We start from the raw sequence: 15,405 nt of genomic DNA, 5'->3' as shown, positions 1-15,405 counted from the left end.
GACTTGGATGAGGAAGTGGAAGGGTGGGTTAGTGAGTTTGCCGATGACACGAAGGTTGGTAGAATTGCAGATAGTGTTGAGGTCTGTTGCAGGTTACAACAGGACATTGACAGGATGCAGAGCTGGGCTGAGAAGTGGCAGATGGAGTTCAACCTAAGTAAATGTGAAGTGATTCATTTTGGAAGGTCGAATTTGAATGCTGAATTCAGGGTTAAAGGCAGGATTCTTGGATGTGAGGAGGAACAGGAGGATCTTGGGGTCCACGTACATAGATCCCTCAAAGTTGCCACCCAGATTGATAGGGTTGTTAAGAAGGCGTATGGTGTGTTGGCTTTCATTAACAGGGGGATTGAGTTGAAGAGCCACAACGTTTTGCTGCAGCTTTATAAAACCCTGGTTATACCACACTTGGAATATTGTGTCCAGATCTGGCCGCCTCATTATAGGAAGGATGTGGATGCTTTGGAGCTGGTGCAGAGGAGATTTACCAGGATGCTGCCTGGACTGGAGGGCATGTCTTTTGAAGAAAGGTTGAGGGAGCTAGGGCTTTTCTCACTGGAGCGAAGAAGGAAGAGAGGTGACTTGATAGAGGTGTACAAGGGTACAAGGTGATGATAGGCATGGATAGAGCGGATAGCCAGAGACTTTTCCCCAGGGCGGAAATGGCTGTCACGAGGGGTCATAATTTTAAGGTGATTGGAGGAAGGTATAGGGGAGAGGTCAGAGGTAGGTTCTTTACACAGAGAGTGGTGGGTGTGTGGAATGCACTGCCAGCAGAGATGGTGGAGTCAGAGTCATTAGGAACATTTAGGCGACTCTTGGACAGGCTCATGGACAGCAGTAAATTGAAGGGGTGTAGGTTAGGTTGATCTTTGGTTAGGATAAATGGTCGGCACAACATCGTGGGCCGAAGGGCCTGTACTGTGCTGTTCTATGCTCTAAAGTGGCCAGAATCACCCCATTTCTTTTGTGATGTCTCAAACATGTCTACATTCCATCTTGCCAGGCCCGCACCATTTCATTTTTCTTTCTCTCCAATTAATTGTCCTGGAACTCTTTAACACCATGTTTCTTTCCACTTTCTGTCTTCCAATTTGTATTGCGAGCAGATCTAGTAACCTGGTGGCACAGTGGTTAGCACTGCTGCCTCACAGCGTAAAGGATCAGTTCCGGCCTTTAGTGACTGTCTGTGTGGAGTTTGCACATTCACTGCATGGGATTCCTCCAGGGGCTCCGATTTCCACTCATAGTCCAAAGAAGTGCAGGTTAAATGGGGTTAAGGGGATAGGGTGGGGAGCGGGCTCGGTGGATGCTCTTTCGGAGGGTCGGTGCAGACTCGATGGGCTGAATGGCCTTCTTCCGCATTGTAGAAATTCTATAGCTGATACTTTTCCTTTACAGCCAATGGTAGCAATGTCATTCAAACTATAATCAAACTTGATCAACTGAAATTTATTTTTACCCACAGGGGCGCTACATTTGTAAAATAATAGTAAAATAGGAATGAATGCACAATACCAAATTGGTTTCTCTGGATTTCGGCTAATAATGGCTTTATAATTTAACAGTTAAAGAATGGAGATAGAAACCCAGCCCAATTCAGTTAGAAAAAGTGAAAATTGATAACAGTGTACAAGAACAGGAATTGCTGGAAAAACTCAACTGGCAGCATCTGTGGAGAAACAAGGTTAACATTTCGAGCCCGTGGGTTTCTCTCTCCACAGATGCGGTCAGACCTGCTCAGTTTTTCCAGTATTTCCTGTTTGTATTTCAAATTTCCAGCATCCACAGTATTTTAATTTAAGATATCAGCCTACTTTACTACATAACAGCCTACACTTAACATTTATACAAACAAGCATTTCTTTCCAAGAGATCTTTAAAACAAAAATTATAAGCCTCCTACTTTATTAATTTTACCACTTTCAGTGATGCATCATTTTAAAGACGTGACTTTCACATAAGCATTTGACACTTTTTTTGAGCGAGCATGTGCTGACTATATATTTTTTAAAAATATATTTTTATTCTCCTTTTTCACATTTTCTCCCAAATTTGCACCCACCAACAATAAACAGTAATCAGTAACGAATATAATGTCAATCCCAATCCCCATATCAATAACAGCGATCCCATCCTCCCACCAAACCCCAAACATTGGCCCGCATGTTCACATAAACAAATGACAAAAAGGAATCAGGAATCACCCATAGTCACCATTAACACATGCAGTCCCCCTCCCCCCAACCCTCCCACCCACCCCCCTCCCCTCAATTAATGTTCAATGTTATCCAGTTCTTGAAAGTGCAAAATGAATAATGCCCATGAATTGTAGAACTCCTCCATCCTTCCCCTCAGTTCAAAGTTAACCTTCTCAAGAGTCAAGAATTCCAACAGGTCCCCCCGCCACGCCAGGGCACAGGGTGAAGAGGCTGCTTTCCAACCCATCAGGATCCACCTTCGGGCAATCAACGAGGCGAAGGCTACAACATCTGCCTCCGCACCCGTTTCCAACCATGGTGGTCCAACACCGCGAATATGGCCTCACGGGAGCCCGGGTCCAGTTTCACCTGCACCACTTTAGAGATTACCCTAAAAACCTCTTCACAGTAATCCTCCAGCTTTGGACAGGACCAAAACAGATGAACGTGATTTGCAGCCCCCCCACCCTCCCACTGTTCACACACATGTTCTACCCCCTCAAAGAATCGGCTCATCCTCACCCTTGTGAGGTGTGCTCTATATACCACCTTCAGCTGTATCAGCCCCAACCTCGTACACGAGGAGTGGAGGTGTTCACTCTCCGGAGCACCTCACACCAGAACCCTCCTCCATACGCTCTCCCAATTCTTCCTCCCACTTCGCTTTGATCCCTTCCAGTGGTGCCTTCTCCTCTTCCAAAATAGCTCCGTAAACCACCGACGCTACCCTGTTCTCCAGTCTCCCTGTCGTCAGCACCTCCTCCAGCAATGTGGAGGCCGGCTCCACAGGGAAGCTGTATCTCCTTTTTGGCAAAATCTCGAACCTGCATGTATCTAAACATTTCCCCCTGCTCCAGCCCATACATCGCTTCCAGCTCCTTCAATCCTGCAAACCGACCCCCATGAAACAAATCTTTTAGTGTCTTAATCCCCTTCTCCTCCCATTTCCAAAAATTTCCATCCCACTTCCCTGACTCAAATCTGTGGTTTCGACATTTCCCTTGACCCTGCCCCCAACCCGGAGTATTGGCGAAACTGCCTCCAAATTCTCAATGAAGCTATTATTACCAGACTCCTGGAGTATTTCCCCGGAGCCATCGGGAGCGGCGCTGTTGCTAGTGCTTTCAATCCTGACCCCCTGCACAAACTCTACTCCATTCTGACCCACTGGGAATCAACCCCTCTGGCCCAGCTCCGCACCTTCTCCGCATTCGCCGCCCAGTAATAATACTCCAGGTTCGGAAGACCCAAACCCCCTGCCTGCTTTCCCCTCTGTAGCAGCACCTTTCTAACTCTGGCCACCTTCCCTCCTCATATGAGCGAGGTAATCATTCCTTCAATCTCTCTGAAAAATGCCTTTTGTGCTGACTATGTTAACTCACTCCTAGATTTACACTTTGCCTGCCCCACCAAGCAGAAAGGAACTCTGTAATAGGGGCATCTTCTTAAAGGCATAATATGGTCACCACAAAGCATGATTTTGTGGATTAAAATCCTGTGCCCCAGGGCAACTTGAAAACTGTCCCAATTGAAATTGGTACTGGCCAGTTTCACTTCCATTGATTTACCGATCACTCAACAAACTCAGTAACTAGATGACATGGCACATTAAGATTCACCTTCAACTAACAATGCTGCAAGGAGTGGTGTGTTCCATGGTCCATTAGAACACCACTTCTTGGCATAATGGGATATTGATTCAATCCCTCCCATCAAAATCTGCAGAGTTCTCAATCTCCGTCATGTTGCTGTGGGGCAACATCAGCGAGGGGGTAACATTAGCAAAGGTAGAAATCAAGACATCCAAAACCTGCTGCTACACACCTCATGGCACAAACTCAGGTTGGTACTAACACAGAGGACTGAGAGCTGATCATCTCTGATCTGTCCTCAAGTTAAAATACAGGAACATCATAAAGGAGATTAATAAATAAGTCACATCATGTCATGCAGTAAATAAGTAAACAACTGGTTTACCTCTTGAGGGCCCTCCTTGAAGGTTTCTGTGAAGGTGGTGTCCGGAGTTCTTCTTTGTGACTGTGCACTGGAGGCAAAGTGGTCACCGTGGGAGTTTCGGTCATAGATGACCGAGCGCTCGGGAAGCTCGCTGCAGTATGATGCCGGTGGCATTCCCACTGAAAAGTTATTCGGGTTCATTTCAGTTTTAATGGAATGGGTCGGTACTGTTGTGACAGAGACAGTGACGGTAGTGTCTGGGGTTGTAAACTGATTTACTTTGTCGTGTCCTACAGAGTGGCCAGGCAACACCAAATTGACAGGCAAAACTCTCAGTTGCTGCACTCTACTGTCTGCCGTGGAAATGACCGGGTGATCCATTGCAGATGGCACGCAATTCCTTGAAAAGACAAGATGGTGGTTTCATAGGCACAGTAATACAACAGTGGAATCAAACATTTAATATGACTTCTCAACTTGACCTATATCTCTCTCAAAATGTGCAGCTCTATTTTCGGGATAAATTTTGACTTGGAGGATGTGCTGGTCAGCTACATAGTCTGGCAGGGATGTGTCCCCCTCCCCCACCCCTCCGTAGGTACAGTTTCCATGAATCCCTCACCTGAATCAGGCAGGTGCTTTAATAAGTCCAGCTGTAGGGCACTTTTAAAATGGTGGTGGCTGCATTGCTGGTGGTAGGGGACAGGTAGATGGTAGGTAGGTGATCTAGGGTGTTGGTGCCTGTCAATGTCAGACACATCCACTCACAATCGACACCAAAGTTCTTATTAAAAGTTAGTGTTTCCGTTACAAGTAATTAAAGGAGGGGCAACACGGTGGCGCAGTGGGTTAGCACAGTTGCCTCACGGCACCGAGGTCCCAGGTTCGATCCCGGCTCTGGGTCACTGTCTGTGTGGAGTTTGCACATTCTCCCAGTGTCTGCGTGGGTTTCGCCACCACAACCCCAAAGATGTGCAGGGTAGGTGCATTGGCCACGCTATATTGCCCCTTAATTAGAAAAAATTAATTGGATACTCTTAAAAACATTTTTTAAAGTAATTAAAGGAAGAGTCATGTAGTGGAAGGTTTTAACAATCAGAAGTTCAAAATGCAACAAAGTCATTATTTCTGTTTTGCAAGTCCCGCATTTCCCAAAGACTTGTGGAACAATCTGGGAAGAGAAGCAGAGCAAGTCAATGATGACATGCAAATGAATGAAAAATATCAAATCAGAAAGGAGGGGGAGAAATAATGGGCAAGGTTCAAGGTTTTGATCTTCCAAGGCAGGAAGCGAGAGTTGGGAAATTTCCAAACTCGGCATGCCTGCATTGGGGAGAAAGTGCCTGCAAGAGGATTTTCATTTTGGGGGGTGTGATTGAAGAAGTGAAGAAGAGAGAACACAGACACCAAAATTGGCCGACTGAAATGATTTGGTGACACCTATTGCTACTTGATCTATAATGTCAATTTCATGTTTTGTCACACACGATAAAGAGGTTTCAGGTGCTTGCAGGTTCCGTTATTGACACTTGTAAAGGGTCTGAATGATTGACACTTTCATTGGGCTGTAATAAAAGCATTTCTTTTGAATACATTACTGTTTTTTTTTTTTTTAAACACAATTTGTCACTACAGGGTTCAATGGCTCCTTGGGTGAATTGGCATGGAAGTGCCATAGCTTGGCAGAGGGTATGAGCAGCTATAGCCTGGCATGGGTAAGACCCTTTGAGAGGCCATTCAAAAGGTTCCCTCATCCAGACTATGGTTCTCAAAACCTCGAGGTGCTTATGAAAATTGTCTATCCCTGCAATGGAACTATCCATTGGTCCGGCTGTGGGCTTGTGACATGAACCAACCTGTACGCTTATAACGGCTGGCAATACAGCTGAGAAAGGCTAAGGGGGCGGTTTATGAGTATGGGGAGAACGCGAGGAGGATGCTGGCGCACCAGCTTAGGAAGAGAGAGGCGGCCAGGGAGATTGATGGGGTAAAGAATAAGGAGGGTAATTTGGTCTTGGACCCGGGGGGGGGGGGGGGGGGGGGGGGGCGGGGTATGAAGTTTTTAAGGAATTCTACAGCAAATTATATGAGTCAGAACCCCCGGCAGGAGCGGAACGGATGAGACAATTTCTGGACCAGTTGAGGTTCCCGAGGGTGGAGGAGGGCCTGGTGGCCCCGATCGAGATAGTCGGGCAAAGCTCCGGGGCCGGATGGCTTTCCGGTGGAATATTTAAAGAGATTTTCAGAGACATTGAGCCTACTGCTGATGAGGACCTTTACTGAGGCGAGAGAGAAGTGAATCCTCCCCCCTACAATGTTGCAGGCCTCGATCTCAGTCATTCTTAAACAGGAGAAGGATCCTGAACAGTGTGGGTCTTACAGGCCAATCATGCTTCTAAAAGTGGATGGCAAACTATTGGCTAAGGTCTTGGCCACAAGGATAGAGGATTGTGTCCCGGGGGTGATAGGGGAAGAACAGACTGGATTTGCTAAAGGCAGGCAACTTAATGCCAATGTGCGGAGGCTTTTAAATATTGTTATGATGCTCTCGGAAGGAGGGGAAGCAAAGGTTGTGGCAGCGATGGATGCAGAGAAAGATTTAGATCGGGTGGAGTGGGAGTACCTGTGGGAGAAACTGGGTAGGTTTGGGTTTATTCGGTGGGTGCGATTGCTGTACCAGGCGCCTGTGGCAAGCGTGCGCACGAACCGGCTTAGGTCGGGGTATTTTAAATTGCACCGGGGGACGAGGCAAGGGTGCCCTCTCTCCCCGCTATTATTTGCTCCAGCCATTGAGCCACTGGCCATGGAGTCGAGAGCCTCAAGGAACTGTCAGGGGCTGGTCCGGTGGGGGGGGTGACGGGGGACGGGGACACCACCAGGTCTCGCTTTACGCGGATGACCTCCTCCTGTATGACCCCGCGAGTAAAGAGCGAGCTGCTGGAACGCAGTCGGGGGGGGGGGGGGGGGGTGGCTGACATTGCCGAACATTTGCAACTATTACTGGGCGGCCAATATAGCGACGATTAGGAAGTGGGTACTGAGGGAGGGGTCGGCATGGGAGTGGTTGGATGCGGCATCATGTAAAGGCACCAGTTTGGGAGCACTGGTAACGGCACCTCTGCCGTTCTCGCCAGCCGGTTACTCCACAAGCCCGGTGGTGGTAGCGGCATTGAGGATCTGGGGGCAGTGGGGGATCACAAGAGGGTGGAAGGTGCATCGGTCTGGACCCCGATATGTAATAACCACAGGTTCCTGCCGGGCAGGATGGATGGCGGGTTCCAGAGCTGGCAGAGGGCAGGTATCACAAGGATGGGTGACCTGTTTATCGATGGGAGCTTTCCCAGCCTGCAGGCGCTGGAGGACAAATTTAAACTGTCGCCAGGGAACGGCTTTAGATATTTGCAAGTGCGGACCTTCCTGAGGAAACAGGTGGTGGCCTTCCCGCTCCTGCTGCCACGGGGGATACAGGATAGAGTAGTTTCCGGTACCTGGGTGGGGGAGGGGAAGGTGTCGGATATCTACCAGGAGCTGCTGGAGGTGGAGGAAACCCCGGTGGTGGAGTTTAAGGGCAAATGGGAGGAGGAGTTAGGAGGAGAGTTAGAGCCGGGTCTGTGGGCGGAAGCCCTAGGTAGAGTCAATTCCTCCTCATCATGTGCTAGGCTCAGTCTAATCCAGTTTAAGGTGGTCCACCGGGCCCAATGACGGCGGCGAGGATGAGCAGGTTTTTCGGCGTAGAAGACAAATGTGCGTGGTGTGCGGGAAGCCCAGCAAACCATGTCCATATGTTTTGGGCATGCCTGAAGTTTGGAGGGTTCTGGCAGGGGTTTGCCCAGGCAATGTCCAAGGTGCTGATACGCGGGTGGTGCCGAGTCCAGAGGTGGCGATCTTTGGAGTGTCAGAAGACCCGGGAGTTCAGGGAGTGAAAGAGGCCGACGTTCTGGCCTTTGCCGCCCTGGTAGCCCGGATCCTTTTAATGTGGAGGGACTCAAAACCCCCAAGTGTAGAGACTTGGGTCAATGACATGGCTGGGTTTCTCAGCCTTGAGAAAATCAAGTTTGCCTTAAGAGGATCCATGCTAGTGTTCTCCCGGAGGTGGCAGTCGCTCGTCGACTTTCTTGGAGAAATTTAAACTGTCGGGAGTAGCAGCATTCCGAGAGGGGGTTGGGGGGGGGGGGGAAGAGGGTAAGTGTTATTTTATGTTATTTCACGTGGTGTGTGTAGATGGAGCCGATTGGGGAAATGTCTATTTTTTTCTCCATGTTAATGTTCAATGTTTACTGTTCTTTTTTTTGTTGTTATAGTTATAAAATTTTACAAATACTTCAATAAAAATATTTTTTTTTAAAATAAAATAATGGCTGGCAAAAGTCAGAAACCAAAGAGCTAACGTTTCGAGTCCAGATGACCCTTGTCAAAGCTTTGACAAAGGGTCATCTGGACTCAAAACGTTGGCTCTTTTCTCTCCCTGCAGATGCTGCCAGACCTGCTGAGATTTTCCAGCCTTTTCTCTTTGGTTTCAGATTCCAGCATCCGCAGTAATTTGCTTTTATAAAAATCAGAAACCCTGGGAATGGAATTAGAAATACCAGAATTAGATCACGACCACCATTTCCACACCTACACAGAGTCTTTCTCCCCCCTCCCCCCACTCCACTGAAATCCAACCCAATAATATGATACCTCCACTCACGCACCCCCCCCCCCCCCACCCCCACACTCAGGTCTCAGGGAAAGAGAGTGGCACCGCGATATCCCACCCCAGGTAGGACAGTGGCACTGAGGTTAAACAGGGTTTCTCTTGTACTCTGCACAAAACAGCAATGAAAATAAAGTGTTCATGGGCAAAGGTAGAAATTGCAGCATAACCTCCCTAGTCTTAAACTCCATCCCTCTAGCAATGAAGGACAACATTCCATTTGCCTTCTTAATCACCTGTTGCACCTGTAAACCAACTTTTTGCGACTCATGCACTAGCACACCCAGGTCTCTCTACACAGCAGCATGTTTTAATATTTTATTTAAATAATAATCCCTTATGCTGTTATTCCTACCAAAATGGAGAACCTCACATTTGTCAACATTGTATTCCATCTGCCAGTCCCTAGCCCATTCACTTAACCTATCCAAATCCCTCTGCAGACTTCCAGTATCCTCTGCACTTTTTGCTTTACCACTCCTCTTGGTGTCGTCTGCAAACTTGGACACATTGCCCTTGGTCCCCAATTCCAAATCATCTATGTAAATTGTGGGCCCAAAACTGATCCCTGAGGGACACCACTAGCTACTGATTGCCAACCAGAGAAACACCCATTAATCCCCACTCTTTGCTTTCTATTAATTAACCAATCCTCTATCCATGCCCTTTACCCTTAATGCCATGCATCTTTATCTTATGCAGCAACCTTTTGTGTGGCACCTTGTCAAAGGCTTCCTGGAAATCCAGATATACCACATCCATTGGCTCCCCGTTATCTACCGCACTGGTAATGTCCTCAAAAAATTCCATTAAATTAGTTAGGCACGACCTGCCCTTTATGAACCCATGTTGCGTCTGCCCAATGGGACAATTTCCATCCAGATGCCTCGCTATTTCTTCCTTGATGATAGACTCCAGCATCTTCCCTACTACCGAAGTTAAGCTAACTGGCGTATAATTACCCGCTTTCTGTTTACCTCCTTTTTTAATCAGTGGTGTCACATTTGCTAATTTCCAATGCGCCGGGACCACCCCAGAGTCTAGTGAATTTTGGTAAATTATCACTAGTGCATTTGCAATTTCCCTAGCCATCTCTTTTAGCATTCTGGGATGCATTCCATCAGGGCCAGGAGACTTGTCTACCTTTAGCCCCATTAGCTTGCCCATCACTATCTCCTTAGTGATAACAATCATCTCAAGGTCCTCACCTATCATAGCCTCATTTCTATCAGTCACTGGCATGTTATTTGCGTCTTCCACTGTGAAGACCGACCCAAAAAACCTGTTCATTTCCTCATCTCCCATTATTAAATCTCACTTCTCATCCTCCAAAGGACCAATATTTACCTTAGCCACTCTTTTTTGTTTTATATATTTGTAGAAACTTTTACTGACTGATTTTATATTCTGAGCAAGATTACTCGCATTCTATTTTACTCTTCTTTATAGCTTTTTTAGTAGCTTTCTGTTGCCCCCTAAAGATTTCCCAGTCCTCTAGTCTCCCACTAATTTTGCCACTTTGTATGCTTTTTCCTTCAATTTGATACTCTCCCTTATTTCCTTAGATATCCACGGTCGATTTTCCCTCTTTCTACCTTCCTTCCTTTTTGTTGGTATAAACCTTTGCTGAGCAATGTGAAAAATCGCTTGGAAGGTTCTCCACTGTTCCTCAACTGTTTCACCATAAAGTCCTTGCTCCCAGTCTACCTTAGCTAGTTCTTCTCTCATCCCATTGTAATCTCCTTTGTTTAAGCACAAAATCTCCAAAAAGTAAAGAGGCAGAAAATAAATTCTGGAAAATTCCTTTCCGATCCCCCAATCAAACCCAAGATTTACATGGGCCAAATGTTACCTATAAACACACTAGGCTTCTACATTGTGTGATCTGTGCCCCTATTAGGAACTGGTCCACCTTCTTCTTAAAGGCATGCCGAGAGTCATACTATGCAGTCAGTCCAGGATTTGTTGCAGTGAATTGTTTGACTAAACTGTATTTCTAGCTTTCCGAGTTCTCATTTCCCACATTAAATAATTTATGTCACATCATCACACTTTACTTCCCAGCTCTCGACTATTTTCCACAGCTCAGCCTTTAAACAAAGATGGCAATGGTGGAGGGTTTAATTATACCGGCTTGCTCTGAAGTTTGTTTTTAAATAGAGAATGTCTTTTCGGAGTTAGTACTTGACAAGTAACATTGTCATGAACTTTCTGGAGTATTCCTTTAAATCCTGAATTTCTAAGGGCGGCACGGCGGCACAGTGGCTAGCACTGCTGCCTCTCAGCGCCAGGGACCCGGTTCAATTCCGGCCTTAGGTGACTGTCAGTGTGGAGTTTGTACGTTCTCCCAGTGTCTGCTTGGGTTTCCTCTGGATGTTCTGTTTTCCTCCTACAGTCCAATGATGTGCAGATCAGGTGGATTGGCTATGCTAGGTGGCACTCAATTAAACAGATGGTTTCCAAATTTTATGAAATCCCTAGCCACCATACAGATTGCTGTGCCCTGGCTCAACACTTAGTTATGTTAAGATGTCCTTTGTGGATTTTCTGGAAGACTTCTATGTAGAGAGCACGAGGCAGCTCTTGTGTTGGGCACCAGGAAATCATCTGTGGCACTGAAATGGTGCCGCTGTTCGAAATATTGTCTAAAGGTGGGGTTGCCACCTGTCCAAGCAGAACATGCACTCGTTATCTTGTGTTTGAGCTGATTTTTTGGTCTGTTGTCGCATTTAAGGCTGTCACTTCTGCAATGAGGATTTTGTCTACATGTACTGGGTATGTGGTGGGTATCCAGGACATCATATCAGTCATATTGATATTTATCCTGGATGTACTCCATTAAGCAGTGTAGCACATGAATCTAAGCCAGAGTCGCTGATTCCTGGGTAGCACTTTTGTATTTCCTGGTGTGCTCAATACTAATGGTTTGTGATCGATCTCACTCTTAAACTGCAGGTCCAGTACATAATCGGAGAATCACTCAGTCCAAGTCACTGTGAGGGCTTCCTTTTCAATGACACAAAGGCAGCACAGTGGTTAGCACTGTTGCCTCAGAGCACCAAAGACCCAGGTTCAATTCCAGCCTTGGGGGACTGTCTGTGCAAAGTTTGCACATTCTCCCAGTGTCTGCCCAGGGTTTCGTCTGGGATGCAGTTTCCTCCCAAAGTCCAAAGATGTGCAGGTTAGGTGGATTGGCCAATTTCCAAAAAGGTTTGGTGGGGTTACTGGGATAGTTTGGGGGCTTGGGTCTAGATTGGCAGCTGTTTGGGCTTGGATGTGTAGTAAACAGGTCTTCATTTGCCATCACTTTGGACCTGGAATAGCACTGCTCCCAGTCCTTTTGCAGATGCACTGGCTGCCACAATTGTGGGAAATTTTGGGCCATAGTGAGCTATTCTCTGAGAAGGGTAGCTTCATTTTAATTTGTTCGAATGAGTTGTTGGTGCTCAGTCCAGCACCTGATCCTGTTGTAAAATATGTCCAAGGGGTTAATTTATCTGGGCTAAGTGAGGCAAGAATTTGCTTTGTTGGCTGACCATGCCCATGAACATTTGGGACTTTGTTACATTTCTGGGTGGCAGGAATTTCCTCAGAACCTTCATTTTTTTTTTTTCAGGGTCCATGATAATGAGTTGCTTGTATAATGTGCCCTGGGAACTTTATCATGGTGCTAGGAAACTCAAGTTTGTCACTGAGCTTCAAGACAGCCTCTTATGTGAGTTTAAGACTCCCCTGACCAGTTTCTCACTATTCTGATCCATTGGCCCATGGATCATCCATGTGGCCGATAACACCGTCAATCCTCTGCAATATATTGGAAATTATTCTTTACAATGTTTCAGGCACTGATGCGATGCCAAATGACCGATGGTTAAAATGTCCGAAGGGTGTTAAGACAGTAGTTAGAGTTTGGGCTCTTGCCCAGTGGCAGCTGCCAAAACCTATTGTCATCAGGTTTAGTGAAGATGGTGCTCTTCGCAAGTTCTCATCCACTGATGCCATCAAATGTATTTCTCATTCAATTGCCTTGTTGAGAATTGTTACTTCAATGCAGATGATATGAATGGAGCCATTAGACTTAGGGACTGGTACCATACCAAAGCACCACCTGGTTCAGCGAGGAGTGTAACGGCTCCTCTGTACTTCCCCATGGTCACAACTCTCACCTCTGCACAAGTAGTTTCATCACCTAGTAAGTGTATTTCACAGGACAGCAAGGCTTTTGGATTTCTAATGTGGTTGACTTATATGCACCACTGTGGAATGTTTGCATTTATACATATACCAAGAGAGAGTTCAGGAGAATTGAAATAATCAGTGCTGGATATTCAATATTGAGAAGTGTTGGAACCTTTTTGATGACACAATGACATGTTTTATTCCCTGACACCTTATGAAATACTTGCAACAAAAACAGAGTTTTAGGAATGGTCCTCCAAATCCTTATTTCCATAATTTATGCATAGTCAATATTTATTTGGCAGTAGTCAAGGCGGTCAATGCCGCCATTGGCCGGCAATGGGATCATCTGGTCCCACGGCTGTCAATGGGTTTCCCTGTTGTCGGCACCTGCCGCTGCTGGAGGTTGCCACCAACAGGACCAGAAAATCCCACTGGTGGGAACGGCCAGAAAAATGGCCAAAAAGTGTGTTCCTGGAACACAAGGAGCAGTGAACTTACTTCCCGACTGGTAGGTGATGGTTCAAGACTCAGGGTTGACAGATATGCAAATTCACCTAGGTCATTTTTGTGCAAAAGTTTGTTAATTCCCAACTATGGAATAGCATCAGCCATGCGATCAGTTATTGCATATCAGGAGAAGGATTTTTTTTTAATTTTTTTTAAATGGACACTGCCATCTTACCCGGTTTGAATTGTGCCTCCTTCTGGTCGATCATAAAGCAGCATTGGCTGTGCAGAAGGCAACATGCCAGATCGCACTCCCCTTCTCGGGCGAGGGGGGTGCATGGTGGTTAGCAATCTTCAATGAGTAAAATAAAATGGAAAATAAATTAACAACCTTTTACAATTTAAAAAAAGCAATGAAATAAAGCACATCAGACATCAAGCCAGTTTGTATAATTATTCATAATCTACATCCATCATTTTGCCCCAGAGGTTCCTGGGACAGCAGGCCATTCTTTCAGATTTGTTGCAAGAATAGTGTGGTAGCCACATGTCAACAATTTCCAATTCTTATAGAATAACAAAGCATCTAGGATTCAGCCCTTGGTCAGTTAATTCCTCAGATGGTATGTAATTTATCTTTAGATGGGTTCCTCCCCACCCACTCAGAGGGGGATCAACAGTTAAAGCCTTTGAGAAGATAAAACTGTTGTGAAACTTATAAATGATCTTCTGAATTGACACCACCGAACTCCAGAACATCGATCCAACATGCATTGTATCCTTGAGCTGAAGCACAAGAACCATTCTATTACTTAGAAACTGGTCTCAGCCATGCACACCAAGAAATCTACACCTCTCCTTTTCGTGGATGAATATTTCTGAACCTCAAAAGCTAAAATTGGTGCAGTTCCATAATTACTAAATTTCAGGCATATCTCTATTTCTAGAGCTAATTTATGCAAACAAGCACTTGTGGGTGTGTGCGCGTTTTTATCAGACCAATCCAAGCTCAGCCAGCATGCATTACTTGGATAACTGTGGTAATCCCCACTGCTTAGACCCCAGTGACTCACATTGGGGATATCAGTAACTATCGATAGTCGTGTATAAATGGTTGATATCAGATCGGTTGCCGTTACACACACTTCTGACATTGGAGTTAATGCAAATTAAAATTTGTGTGTGTGTGGCAGACAGCCAAATCAATATCTTGCAATAATGGCCAAAGTAAAATTATCCCCATTGAGAGTCATTGTAATATTGACAAACACACTAAAATATAAAATCTGCCATCTTCCATTATCTGAAGAATTAGTACAATATTGACCAATAAAGGCATCATATTCAGGCTTCAGTTTCTGTGGGACATCCAATGCATTGCTCATGGAAACTCTGGGGTTTAGAACACCTATGACAAATGTTTATATCGACTGAATGACCCTTTAATGTCATGATCTAAATTAATAAAATTAACATTCCACATCAATGACTGGGTTTATTTTTTTACCTTAAAATACTGACTTGCATCTGCAACAAACTATAACGTCTGGTGTCGAACATTTGGTTTCTGAATGATTTGGTTAGCACTGCTGCCTCACAGCTCCAGGGACCCGGGTTCAATTCTGGCCTCAGGTAACTGTCTGCGTGGAGTTTGCACTTTCTCCCAGTGTCTGCGTGGGTTTCATCTGGGTGCTCCGGTTTCCTCCCACAGTCCAAAGATGTGCAGGTTGGGTGGATTGGCCATGCTAAATTGCCCCTTAGTGTCCAAAAGGTTAGGGGGGTTACTGGGTTACGAGGATGGGGTGGAGGTTCCCGTACCAGCCTCCCCGAACAGGCGCCGGAATGTGGCGACTAGGGGCTTTTCACAGTAACTTCGTTGAAGCCTTTTTGTGACAATAAGCGATTTTCATTCATTTGAGGTGT

The 15,405-nt window shown here is 45.9% G+C and overlaps 1 protein-coding gene across 3 annotated transcripts in view; it reads right to left on the bottom strand.

Annotated features, from left to right (window-relative positions):
- grhl1 (grainyhead-like transcription factor 1) overlaps positions 1–15,405 on the bottom strand; it is a 145,114-nt gene that overhangs the window by 103,251 nt on the left and 26,458 nt on the right. For all 3 annotated transcript variants that reach the window (XM_072498766.1, XM_072498764.1, XM_072498765.1), the window contains exons 4-5: positions 13,718–13,834; positions 4,179–4,557 (exon numbers count right to left, since the gene is read on the bottom strand). In XM_072498766.1, the coding sequence (XP_072354867.1) occupies positions 4,179–4,557; positions 13,718–13,834 (496 nt within the window). The remainder of the gene's footprint in view (positions 1–4,178; positions 4,558–13,717; positions 13,835–15,405) is intronic.

The sequence above is a fragment of the Scyliorhinus torazame genome, chromosome 4 (assembly GCF_047496885.1).
Source record: "Scyliorhinus torazame isolate Kashiwa2021f chromosome 4, sScyTor2.1, whole genome shotgun sequence".
NCBI classification, from domain to species: domain Eukaryota; kingdom Metazoa; phylum Chordata; class Chondrichthyes; order Carcharhiniformes; family Scyliorhinidae; genus Scyliorhinus; species Scyliorhinus torazame.
This window is presented reverse-complemented; position numbering and strand designations above follow the sequence as displayed.